Raw genomic sequence first — 14,202 nt, forward strand, 5'->3', positions numbered from 1 at the left:
AGAAAGGCCACCATGCTAAAATGGCTATCCTTAGCCATTCTGTTATGCCATTTTTCATTCATTCAAAAACACTTATTATCTACCAAGTCCCAGGTGCTAGGTTCATAAAAGGGTACAGAAGAGAATCTCTGCTCTCAAGAAGCTCGTGAAGTTAACTGGAATGACAAGCAGGCACACAATTCAATTACAAAACACAGTGGACAGTATTATGACAGAAGTGGGCATCGGGCACCATGGTGTGGAAAGAGAAGGCACTTAATTCAGAGTCCAAAAGCTCCGCAGAAGAACAGACACCTGAGATGAATCTTAAACTATCCCCTTTCTATTCTCTAGTACTCTGCTGTAGTAACCACTAGCTATGTGTAACTATTTAAATTTAAATTAACAAATATTAAATACAATCAGTTTTAATTTTAAAATTAAATAAAGTCAGGCTCTTCAGTCACACTAGCCATATTTCCAGCACTCAACAACCACAAGTAGCCAGTAGACTCGGCCACTGCAGACACAGAACATTTCCATCAATGTAGGAAGTTGTACTGGACAGTGCTGCTCTGGTGCCTTCATTCAAATAAAGTATATAGGCCACCCTCAAAAGTCCCAGAAAACAAGCAGAGGCAGAACAGACGTGTAAAGTATAGAATTGCATCCAATTTATCCAACAATCTATTGCGGAAGCGGGTCACATGATGAGAACATTTTAAATAAGGATGTTACTCAAGTCAAAGAGGGAATTTCAACCTTTGATTCTACGTTCAGAAAGGACAAAAATGTCTCATGTGAAGAAACTGAAAAGTCAATCTGAAATAGGAAAAGAAAATGTCAAGAGAGGGTAGGGAAGAGAAAGCAGAAATACAGAGTTAAATGTTGACTTTCAGAGACTTAACTCCTTCTACCACCTCCTCCAGTGCTCTTTAAAGGAAATTTGTAGACCGAGGGGTTCTGATATTCTTAATTCTTTCAAGGTGGAATGCCTTTGAAGATATGATCTTTTCATTTAAGATTTATTTAACAAAAACACCATTAACCAAAAGCATCACAAGAAAATAAACTGAACCATACATACTGCTCAAAACCAGATTTAATTATTTTAAAAATACAAAACAGGACAAGAAGTTATATACATATAATCACCACAGCGTAACACTTCTCAAACATTTTAAAGCAACATTTAGGAGACAGCAACATACCAGTTCAGATTTGAAGTAGCCTATTGTGTTTTCATCCAACTGAAAATATCTTCTCTTCCAGTTTTTCATCTACCAGAGATGAACACAGACGTAAGACTTCTGTTTCTAAGAATGCCAACTGTTAATAACCACTTAATTATTCCGATATGAACCCACAGTCAGCGATGTCAAGCACTGGAAAACCTCACCACCCTCCCTTAGTGAGGAGACACACGAAACTTCACCTCTTTTGCTATGCAAGCCTCGAACTCCTAATTCAACTTTGGTGGCCAGATTTTGGCTTTTATTATATGATTTTTAAATATAGTTTCATATTTTTACTTTTCTAAATGTTTAAAAAAAAAAAAAGCACTTCCCCATCCTCCCCCCCACAAAGTGAATGCTATCAGGAGTCCGAGAACAAGCACAGGAAATGTCACTAAACCACATCGAGTTCCTGCGTGAATCCTTCTGCAGGTACTTTATACTTAGGAGTAAGGCAACAAACATTTAATAAAGTGAACCTACTTTGTACAAATATTTTTTGTCAACGAAACAGACTTTTTGTGGAAATTTCAGTATCTCTAAGGGTTGGTATTTTGGTCTTAAAGAGTAAAACAAAAAGAAAGGAAATGCTCCTTAAAAGCCCTAACCAACACAGCATGGTGTCAGGGCCTGAGAATTCCGACTTGACCTGTAGGCGCGCTGGAGGGAGACACCCGCAGGCCTCCCCTCTGCTCCCCTCAGCCTAAGGAAGGTCAGGCAACTGGGGCTGAAAGAACCTTCCCTCAACCCACCTAAGCTAACTGGAGTTGCCAGAAAGTGACGTGAAGTCAAACAGAACTACCAGGAGAGCTCCAAGTTCTTCTTCACTCACAGCAATTCTTTTATTTTCAGATTTTAAAGTTTATCTTCTTATGAAATTCAAAGATTTAGTTCACATAGAAAGAACGGCAAGTTTTAGAAAGGTACTTTGGAACCTCAGAAATAGTGGCAAATTTCCTTGCTCTTCCCATAGCCCCCAGCCTAGATCTGGCTGAGGGGACCTGGGCTAACCCATAATGGCTCTTACTGAGGACCAGGTGTTGCGCTAACTACTCTCTTCATTTGCACCTTTCAAAACAACATCTGGATGGTGGGTTTTATAATACGATTTTCCTTAAAAAGAAACTGAAAGCCTGAGAGGTTAAGTAGTAGCCCAAGGTCACAGAGCTTTCTACTGAGGCCGGCCCAACACCAAACCAAGCAAGCGATCCTTCCACACCCCACACTGCTGCCCTTCTTTCCTGCCGTCTCCCTACTAGAACTCTTTCTCTGACCCACTCCCAAGGGGGGAGAAAGCAAAAGAAAAACTTTGAGCTGTGAGGAAAGCTCATTTAAAACTAAAGGTCAGGGGCCAGCCCGGTGGCACAGCGGTTAAGTGCGCACGTTCTGCTTCTTGGCGGCCCGGGGTTCACCGGTTCGGATCCCGGGGCAGACATGGCACCGCTTGGCACGCCATATTATGACAGGCGTCCCGCATATAAAGTGGAGGAAGATGGGCATGGACGTTAGCTTGGGGCCAGTCTTCCTCGGCAAAAAGGATTGGCAGTTAGCTCAGGTCTAATCTTCCTCAAAAAAAACCCAAAAAGAAAAACAAAAAAAAACTAAAGGTCAGTGGTAATAAGCATTAACTTGCCCAGCCGCCCACAGACCAAGAAAATAATAGCACTGAGTTATGAACACAGAATAACCCCTATGCCGCCATCTGCCTCCTCCTCAGCGTGCTGGTCTCTCACTTTGGGTCTTTCGCAAAACAAAGCAAACAATTTCTATGCTGAGATTTTGCTAACTCACACTAATTTTTCATTATCTCACATTATTTTGTTAAGCTACTCACCACTGCTCCTTGTTTCACACAATATCCAGCTTTGATAATTGCACTGTCTGAAGGTGGTTTAGGAGAAAAGTAAGGAAGATGGCTTTGGGACCGTTTCAAATTATTTCTGTCAATACTTTCACCACATTCGTTTACCTCTTCTTTCTAAAATGAAGCAAAATAAAGAAATTCTTTTCTTGCTGGTTTAGCTTCAAAGCATACCTGCATTTCACGTCGTTATCCTAGTAGAAAATCTTAAAATCGAATCTTAGTTCAGTTAGGAACAAGGACTCTGAAGTGAAGAGTTTTCTAATTAACTTGAGATATTTAGTTATAACTTTCATATCATTGATTAAACCACAGATTTCTACTTCTTTTGTTCTGCTGTCCTGCTACCAGTTTTTTTTTGTCGGGGGAAAAGGGTAGGGAGGTTTACTATTTCAAAATAATTAAATAGATTCACAGAAAGTTGTAAGAAAAAATGTACAGGAGGTCCTATGTTCCCTTCAAACGGTTCCCCCAGCAGGGAAACTGTGTAACTATAGTACATTATCAAAACTGACATTGGAACATTCCACAAAACTTATTCGGATTTCACCAATTTTACATGCACTCATTTGTCTCTGTGTATGTATCATTCTCTGCAATTTTATCACATGCAAATTTGTGTGACTGCCACCACCACCAACGTGCGGAAGCATTCATCACCACAAGGCTCCTGTGGACTAGCGCCTTAGAGACCCTGTCCCCACTCCCTTAGCAACCACTAATTTGTTCTCCATCTTTACTATTCTGACATTTAGAGAACACAAATGGAATCACACAGCAGATGACCTTTTGAGATTGGCATTTTTCACTCGGCATAATTCTCCAGAGATTCAGCCAGGTTGTTCCTTCTATCAGTAGCTCGCCCCTTCTTTTTTTTTTTTTTTAAGATTTTATTTTTTCCTTTTTCTCCCCAAAGCCCCCCCGGTACATAGTTGTGTATTCTTCGTTGTGGGTCCTTCTAGTTGTGGCATGTGGGATGCTGCCTCAGCGTGGTCTGATGAGCAGTGCCATGTCCGCGCCCAGGATTCGAACCAACGAAACACTGGGCCGCCTGCAGCGGAGCGCGCGAACTTAACCATTCGGCCACGGGGCCAGCCCCAGTAGCTCGCCCCTTCTTATTGCTCAGTAGAATCCCTAGTTTGGATGTACAACCAGTGGTTTAACCGTTCACCTGTTAAAGGGCACTGAGTTGTTTCCAGTTTTTGGCTATTAGGAATAAAGCTCCCATGAAAATTCATGTACAGGTTTTTGCAGGGACACAGTCTTCATTTCTCTAGGATAAATGCCTAGGAGTGCAAATGCTGGGTCACATGTAATTACAAGTTCACTTTTATAAACAAACTGCCAAACTGTGCTTCAGAGTGGCTGTACCGTTTTACATTTCCACCAGCACTGTACTAGTGACTCGGTTTCTCCTCACCCTTATCAGCATGTGTGGTACCATTTTTATCTGAGTCGTTCTGACAGGTGTGCAGGGATACCTCAGGTGGTCTTCATCTGCATTTCCCTACTAACAATGGCGAACATCCTTTCTGGTGCTCATTTGCTATCTGTATACCTTTTACCTCTTGGTGAAACGTCTCCTCATGAGTTCTACCCATTGTCTATTGGATCGTTTGGGTTTGTTACTGTTGAGTTTTGACAGTTCTTTATATATTCCAGAGACAAGTGCATGGTTGGCTACGTGGGTTGAAAATCTTTTCTCCCAGTGTGTAGCTCTTCTTTTCATCCTCTTAATAGGGTCCTTCACAGAGCAAACATTTTAAATTTTGATGAGGCCTAATTTATCAGTTTTTCCCTTTTATGTATTGTGCTTTTGATGTCAAGTCTAAAAACTCTTCACCGGAAGATTTTCTCCATTGCTCTTTTCTAAGAGTTTGTCTGTTTGGGTTTTTTTTAGACGTAAGTCCAGTGCTTTTAAAAACTAAGTATACTTAGGTTTTCATGCTCCCTAAAGCACTGGCTTCCTGTTTATTTATAGCACACAACAAGCTAGAATCTTACAAATCAACCAAAGGTATATTTTCAAGAACTTCTAAATTTCAAGAGAAAAACTAAGTACTTGAGCCATATCTTGAGGAATTTTCAACCTCTTCTATATTTAGATAGGTCAACAGCACTAATTACGTACTTAACTTGGTAAACTCAGCACTTAACTTGCCGCTAACCCAATAGTTACTGAATAAATTAATCATGCAAACAAGATTTATTTGACATTTTCTTGATATCTTTCAAATCCTTTTACATTGAGTAAATATTACTTCATAATTTAAAAACTACATTGCAAAATGATAAAGTGATAAAATACTTTGCAATCTTTTTAATACGGCACCTACCGTGAAATCTTAGAACCTACTGAATAATCTACACCAAAATTAAAACACAATAAAATCTTAATTCTATAAAAAATTGAAACAGCCACAGATACAACCTAGTACACTATCTTAATACAACTACAGACAAACTGTCTTACCCCTTATAGCAACATAAGACATAATACAGGTGAATAATCTAGCTATATCTTAACCAGAAGTCTTACAGGTTAAAATCATTACTTTTAAAAACAGTAAATGCATACATACACACAAAAAGTCCAAGCTTATTTTTTATCCAACTTTGGTGAAAAATGTAAGCTCCCACTAGAGCAGGGATTTTTGTTCATTAATATATCCTTTGCCCAGAATAAAGAAAGCACTGAATAATTAATTAATTAATGTGGTAAGAACTCTATTTCCACTAGTCACTCTCCCCTGACACAAGATCTGAAAAATATGGCCCCTAATTTGATTCAAAAGGTTTAATTGCCAAAGCCTTTTAAGCTCAAAAAGGCATAAAGGTAATGAAAATGCCCAACATTGGCAATACCAATTAATTACTTTAAAATTTTTGGTTTCTAAACTGCTAGTAATTTAATTTGCATTACAAATTCATTCACTCAATTCACACAAGAGATTTAAGCTCATACAAAAATTTTAATTTTATCAAAAATTTTTAATAAATTTATTTTTCATAACACCTAAATAAGATTTGACTTAGCATATCAGTACTTTTGACATAGAACTGAGTCAAAATTACAGCTTTGTTTGGCTCATCTAGGCCAGGTTGTAGAAAAACAGGTTTAAAAAATTACACATATTTGCAAGCTCTTTGACTTGGTAATTTTATTCCTAGGAGTTTATCCTTTAAAAAAATATTATTCATGTCTCTCAAGTTTATGCTACGAGAATGTTCATCATAGCATTTATGGGATAATAGAAAATATCTATATTGGTCTCTGCACCTGGTTCCTGGCATGAGCTCCTGAGACCCTTGTAATTTCCTAAGTGAGAAGAGCACTGGGAGCATCTCTTGCTCTCACAAGGTGACTCTAGATGAGCTCCTGGACAGGGGCTGGTCACCAGAAAGACTAAGCCATGATTAGAAGCTTGAGCCCCACCCTCCATTCTCTAGAGAGGGAAGAGGGGCCGGAAATGGAGTGACTGACCCATCATGCCTACATAAGGAGGCCTCCATAGAAAGCCCAAAAGTACAGGGTTCAGGAGCTTTAGGTTAGTGAACACATGGAGGTGCTGGGAGAGTGCCCAGAAAGGGCATGGAAGCTCTGTACCCCTTCCTACATACCCTGCCCTATGCATTTCTTCCATCTGGATGTTCATCTGTTAAGTGTTTATCTGTGATTTGCAAATTTTTTACAATAAATGCATACTTTTGAAATAGCAAATATAAAGTTTTTTTATGAACCGACTTTTATATTAATTCAGAATAAGGTATACTATTTTAGTTTGGATAACAATACGAAAAAGTCAACATACAGTAATTAAACCATGACACAATGGAAGAATTAATTTATTACCTGAGTTGGAGTAATGATGGGCACACCACCAACAATGTCGGTTCTGTAAGACACTTGCTTCTTCCCACACTCACCTTGGCGACTTAGGTTATCAGAATGAGGCTGTGAGTCTGACTGCTTTGGTACCTAAAACAAGAAGTCAAATGAACTTTGGCAACCAGCATTATATCTGAGACTCTCTTTTATCACAGAATTTCCATTTATATAATCATCCATTTAACTAATCACCCATTTACAGATAACTGACATATATATAAAAATATTTATACTGTGTATATATATATCCCTGTCAGTTCCCATCCTAATTTTTCTGTTACAGTGATACTTCATAACACCGTGATCATTTACTGAGTGCTTACTTGGGCAGGTACTGTTTCACACATTTTCCTATTTAATCCTATCAACCCTATGCAGAGGGACGATATCTCCACCGAAGCGTTAAGAAAACAGAGGCTCAGAGGCATTAGGGAATGCAGATTCAGATCCTGGCTATGCTGCATTCTAGCTAAGACTGCATGACTCTCTTCCACACTCAACCACTGTACTACAACCCGTGGATGAGAGCACCTGACACTGCACGGCAGCCCTGCGCAGTTACCCTTCCCTTTCCTCCATTCTTGCCCATGATTCTGCAATGTTCCCAGGACAGGGATCGTGGCATATTCATCATTACCAGCTTCAGGACAGAGTCTACTACTGAAAACACACTAAGTATTCAATAAATGCTGAAAGACTGACTCAGCGGATGAATCCAAAATCAGTAGGAAAAAGAATAAAATATTTAACATAAATTAAAAGTCAAAATGTTCAAAATAACTTAAAACTTATGAGGAATTTTAAAAAGGGATTCTAATACTTGTAGCAGTGACAAATCGCTCACACGTATAAACAATGACTGTGACTGCAGAATTTGATATAGTAACATTTCACTAAAGTAGAATCAAAGAATTAAAGGTGTCACAAATGTTTACAGCATGTTTTCACTTTTCTTCTGTGGCCTAAGGGAAACTGGCCAAGCAATATTTCTGTCAATAGATTGTTTCATGTAGTCTGAACGATAAATTTTTAAGGCTTTGACTAAAACATAGAAAGATATGCTCAGTACCAATTACGATGCTGAACGTGATATTTAACCTGTCTCCAGTGATTAACTTTGCCTGTCATGCAGTTAATCCCTGTTAACGGGGTACTGGCACAGCTGTAGGGGACACCATTCACAGTGCATTCAAAGACCCAAACCATTTATTAATATGATCCCAAAGCAGTGTGGTTTCTCAAGCTTTACTGTGCATGAAGTATCACCTGGGAAGATTATTAAAAACTTCACATTCCCAGGCTCCATACTCAGAAATTCTGATGAGAAAATCCACAGTGCAGTCCACAAACCTGCACTTGAAGCAAGAACAGCAGATGTTTTAGAGGCAGGCGGTTCATAAACCACACTTTTGCAATCACTGCTCCAAAGCCTGCGTGCTCTCTTTGATGAAGCTACTCTCACCAGCTTTGTGAGAAAGCAGGTATACAACGGTGTCTGCACATCAGGCTTTACAAAGAATCTTTTTGCAAAATATTGGGCAAACTTGGTCTGTGTGTGTATGAGAGGACGCTGAGCTGTAGGAGATTCCAATCTGCATAAATGTTATTTATGGATATAAATAACTTGTCTTCTTGGCGACTTCTAAAACTCCCTCTCCTCACTTTCCCTACATCATATCCCTTCAGATGCTTCCCCTGTATCCCCTTGAGATGCTTCCCCTCACGGCTTTCTCTCCAGGCCTCAAGCACAACCCTCCACCCTCACATTCCTATTTACACCACAATGCCAGTCACTGGCAGAAACAAGAGAGAGAGAGAAACAGGAAAGGAAGAAAAGAGAAATGAATTCTGAAGGAGAATGCCTCCTGAATTCTTCTAAGAGTTTTTTCTAAGAGGTTGTACATTTTCGAGTGCTTTTTAAAGGCAATATGATAATGGACAGAATTTTACTTGACAAGATTCGCATAAATATATGAGTGAAAGGGCTACAAAGGACAGTACACCCAGACACAATTCGCCAAGGAAGCCCATAGTGTTTTCTAATGAACAGCATCACGTATTCCAATGATCTTGATAGAGCAAATGTGTCCAAGTCACCCCATTAAGAACAGAAAACTCTAGCCATTGATACTCCCTTCAGGATTGGTTCCTCTACTACTGCTTTCATTTTTTTTTAAATAAGGGGGAAAAAATTTTCAATGGCAGCCACCAATACAGATTCACACAGACTTGAGGAAAGTAAGGAGAGCCACAGACTAGTGATGGAGGATAGTCCATTAAGATGGCACGGTGGCATAGTAGGAGTAGTTCGACTGTCACCACTCCCTTTACCCCCCACTCACTACCCACCCCTATTCTGGAACCACATACTTCCAAAACCTAATTTTGGATTTCCAAAAATTTTAAGTACGTATATCACATTTTACTCAGCAGACCACTAAACTACATAGTAGTTGACCAAAATGTCATTTGGAGTGATTCCATAGAAAGGTGAACTATACATATACTAAAATGTAAACTTTAATTTTTCAAAGAAATTGACATGTAAATCATCAGCAATTTCCATAGGAAAGTATGACAAATTAGAGATTTCACACCCTTCTAGATTTAAATGTCTAAAATGCATATGAAATTAAAACTGGTAAGATTTCTTAAAGAATAAAATTAACAAAAATGTATCTTTAATATTAAGGCATGGGAAATTCTTTCATTGCTATCCTGAATTAAATGTGTATCTACATAAAGTTGATTTTTATTAAGTGTTATCAATTCTACATTCACCCTACTATAGTTACTATAGTCTACTCTGTTAACAAGCTAAAGATTTCTGTATCTTATTTGTATTTATATTTTCTAAAGGTGAATTATAAAAACATGTATTATAAAAGCATGAATATCAACAGATTTATCCTAAAAACTACAAAAATTTCAACATATAAAATAAAGCTGCAAGACCACAAAAGCTAATTAAAAGTATGCATACTTTGAAACATTACCCAATCCCTAATAAGTTTACCAGTGTCATTTACATAAGATGGTTTCAGACCATTAATACATTAGATACAGCAATTCACGAACCTCCAAATGGTAAAAAGCCTGAGATCATTCACTCCTTTTTCTCTTTAAGCACTAAGAAACCAGTGCTGCTTATAATCGCAAACTGTAAAAAGTTAATTCAGTAAAGTTACTAGATCTTGTCTTTCTAAAGAAATTTTCCAGATAGGGAATATTTATTAAAAGAGTTAAAAACTATCAGTTAAAACCTTTTAAGAATACATACTTCTGAATCAGTCCAAAAACTGCCTTCCTGAAACTGCACAAACCTAAAATAACTTCTGCTTCATGCAGAGCTCAGATGCAGCGCGTGGGTGTTCTGTCATGTGGTAACAAGCTGTTCTGGTGCAAGACAAAAAATTCGACTTAACTCTGAGAACAGCTTTAGTTATGTTAACTCTTCACTGTGTTGTGATATAAATATGGAATCATTCATTTTAGATGGAAACTAACAAGAGACTAACATATGCTGACTTGCAGGGCATATGTTTTTTGAGAGTAAGTCGTGTAGGGTCAGTAAATAACTGCACTTTAGCAAGAACACACTTCAGTATACACAAACCTCACACAGACACTCCTGCCCAACCCTTTCCACGCGGGCCTACTATGCGTCTCTCTGCCAGCGAGGAAGGAGGCAAAGGTAAGGAGAAGTATAACCAGGGCGCAGAACTGATCTGCCTGCTCATCAGCAGCAGCAGCAAACGCTCTCAGAAAAGTTTGGTTTTTTGCTTTAGGAACAAAGAGTAAGGAGAAGGCTGTTTTTTCAGGAAGCAGTAAGGCACTGGGTTCCAGAATCACATAGACTGGGTTTGGCTCACAGCTGCACAACCTACCAGCTATAAGACCTGCACTTTTACTCAATCCTTCTGAGCCTCACTTTCCCAGGTAATTTAGGTAAAACCTTCAGTGCAAGGCCTCGCTCACTGTAAATAATCAATACATATAAATGTTCATCAGGAAATTAAAAAGAAGAGAAGCCCAGGCTGAAAGTGGGAAGCTGTGGCATGGAAGGAATTGCAAGGGTAGCAGATTCTGGAACTCAAGGGAGAAAAGCACAAGCGGCATGAAGGCATGAAGTTTAGCAGCTGAGACAACTCCCCAAGGGCAGCGGGGCAGGACCCTCTGGCTGCCACAGCTCCGCAGACCAGTGACCACCGCTGTGCCTCATTTCTCAACCCTTCACCCCTACTTCCTGCTCCTACCTTCAACTCCTGCCCTAACACCAGCCCCAGTCACGCTCTGAAGACGGGAATGCCTTCTCCCGTGACCCAGGCAGGTGGCAGGAAGCCTCTTAATCTACTCTGGAAGGAAAACACATCCTCGAGGCAGACCTCTATGTGCATTTTCCCCTAGAAAGACTGTAAGCAGTGGTTAAAATCTACAATATTATTATACCCTTATTAGGTATATAATGGGTTAGAAAGGCATTAATGAGCTGATTTTAAGGGTCAACAGTCACCATGTACAAGAAAATGTATTTACTTTATAAACACCTGTCTTTTAAAGAAACTTTGAATACACAACCTATTGGTAAGCTGGGCATTCAGTAGGTGTATTTCCAAAATGTAAAGATCACTTCCAGATACTAAAAATTTTTCACAAAAAATATAAATACTTACTGTAATTTTTATAGCTTTGTTCAACACATTTACCCATTCTACTAGGTCCTGCTGATCATTGGCTTGTAGGAAATATTTCCTCATCCCTGCATTCATAACTGTTGAGAGAAAAAATAAACTACAAAACACGAAATTTTGCACTTGTTACCTCTAAATTTATGTTGCAGCTAGCTTCAATATTGTGACTCCCTTGGATGTGACAATATGTTAGATCATATAAAATACTGCTTTCATCACTCATTAACACAGGGAAAACTCTTATTTCTAAGGGCCATGTTTTTAATTAAATGGAAATACCACAACATATTTAGCCAATCCCCTAATGGTGGACATTTAGCTTATTCCCAATTTTTGAAATTTAAAATATCTCAATGAAACATCACGTGCATATATTTCTCCATATTTGGGCTAGCATTTCTATAGGATAAACTTCTTAAGAGACTTGTTGGGTCAAAGGGAATTCACATTTAAAATTTTTACAGATACTGGCGAATTGTCTTCCCAAAAGGTTGAATCCGTCTTCATCCCTACCAATAGCATATGCAAAGTCCTATTGTGTCTAATACCCCACACCACTCCTGGTTATTAGCACCTGTGATCGTCAGCCACCTCTTGTTTTCAGCCCCAAGGTTCTGTGACACTGGGCTGGGAGTCTGCAAACAACATTTCCTGGACTTCCTTGCCAGCTCAGGTCACATTCTGCCAACGGGAGGTACTGATGGGAGACTGGAAGGTGGGAGGGAGACAGGGAGAGGGGACTCTCCTGCAGATTCCTGCTCTTGCTCACCTCCCTCCAGCAGCAGCAGCAGCAGCGCACAACCAGCTCCTGCTCCAGGCTCTCCTGCCTCTCCCTAGATGGCCCTGCAGTCCCCTCAGATACCAATCACTAGCTTCATGGTGGCCTCTTCTCCAAAGACCTAGGTTCTGGCAACACCATCTCTTCCCTGTGTCTGTCCAGCCCTGGCAGTGGCAGCTATTCTTGCAGTTTTTAATTTCTGCCTTACTTCAGCATTCCCTTTGTGGTTTTCAGCCTTCCAACAACTGGGTAACCAATCCCTGTAACAAATCCCCTCGTTGAAATACCTCATGTGCTATGTTTTCCTGACTGTGACAACCTAACTGGTGAATAATTATACCATGTTTAAATCTGAATTTGATTACTGAGGCAAATTAATATTGTATGTTTAGTGGTCATCTGTATCTGTTTTGTGAACCGTTTATTTTCTTTACCCATATTTCTTCCGAGTTGTTTATTTATTATTATTTTTGTGTGTGTGTGAGGAAGATTGTCCCTGAGCTAAAATCTGTGCCCATCTTCCTCTATTTTGTATGTGGGATGCCACCTCAACATGGGTTGATGAGTGGTGCACAGGTCCATACCCAGGATCCAAACCCACGAATCCCAGGCCACTGAAGAAGAGTACACGAACTTAACCACCACACCACCAGGCCAGCCCCATGTTTATTTCTCTCTCTTTTTTTTTTAAGATTTTATTTTTCCTTCTCCCCTAAGCCCCCTGGTACATAGTTGTATATCTTTAGTTGTGGGCCCTTCCAGCGTTGGCATGTGGGATGGCACCCCAGCACGGCCCAACGAGCAGTGCCATGTCTGCGCCCAGGATCTGAACCAGAAAAACCCCGGGCCGCTGAAGCAGAACGCGTGAACCCAACCACTCAGCCATGGGGCCAGCCCCTATTTTGTATTGATTTATAGGAACTTTTATATTAATCCTTTCTGTTTGATTTCAAGTACTTTTCTCAGTCTGTCATTTGTCTTTTCACTTTGTTCATAGTATTTTTAACCAAACAGAAATATTTTATCTTTTCCTTTTCCTTTAATGACTCTAGCTTTCATATTGTATTAGAAAACCTCTCCAACTCAAAATTATAAAAATAAATATCTTTATTTTTCTAGCACTTATGTATTTTCTTTGTATTTAAAATCTTAATAGATTTGGAACTTTTCGTGCAATTTAATTTATATATACCCCTTTAGTGAATATTTATTTGTATAAAGCAAAGCACACCTGCACATACAGCTGTCTACAGACTTCCATAGTCAACTCAAATTAAAACTTATTAATTGGGGGGGCTGGCCCCGTGGCCGAGCGGTTGAGTTTGCGCGCTCTGCTGCAGGCGGCCCAGTGTTTCGTTGGTTCGAATCCTGGGCGTCGACATAACACTGCTCATCAAACCACGCTGAGGCAGCGTCCCACATGCCACAACTAGAAGGACCCACAACGAAGAATATACAACTATGTACCGGAGGACTTTGGGGAGAAAAAGGAAAAAATTTAAAAAAAAAATCTTTAAAAAAAAAAAAAAAAAACTTATTAATTGGGGCCAGTCTGGTGGCACAGCGATTAAGTCCGCACGTTCTGCTTCTTGGTGGCCCGGGGTTCACCGGTTCGGATCCCAGATGTGGACATGGTAGCACTTGGCAAAGAGCTGTGGTAGGCGTCCCACATACAAAACAGAGAAAGATGGGCATGGATGTTAGCTCAGGGTCAGTCTTCCTCAGCAAAAAGAGGAAGATTGGCAGTAGTTAGCTCAGGGCTGATCTTC

General features: G+C 39.7%; 1 protein-coding gene across 14 annotated transcripts in view; it reads right to left on the minus strand.

Annotated features, from left to right (window-relative positions):
* Positions 1-14,202, minus strand: part of PLEKHA1 (pleckstrin homology domain containing A1) — a 52,875-nt gene that overhangs the window by 13,109 nt on the left and 25,564 nt on the right. For all 14 annotated transcript variants that reach the window (XM_070256593.1, XM_023638019.2, XM_070256524.1 and 11 more), the window contains 4 exons: positions 11,638-11,735; positions 6,929-7,054; positions 3,049-3,192; positions 1,191-1,259 (listed from right to left, as the gene is read on the minus strand). In XM_070256593.1, coding sequence (XP_070112694.1) covers positions 1,191-1,259; positions 3,049-3,192; positions 6,929-7,054; positions 11,638-11,735 — 437 coding nt within the window. The remainder of the gene's footprint in view (positions 1-1,190; positions 1,260-3,048; positions 3,193-6,928; positions 7,055-11,637; positions 11,736-14,202) is intronic.

Source organism: Equus caballus, chromosome 1 (assembly GCF_041296265.1).
Source record: "Equus caballus isolate H_3958 breed thoroughbred chromosome 1, TB-T2T, whole genome shotgun sequence".
Classification (NCBI taxonomy): domain Eukaryota; kingdom Metazoa; phylum Chordata; class Mammalia; order Perissodactyla; family Equidae; genus Equus; species Equus caballus.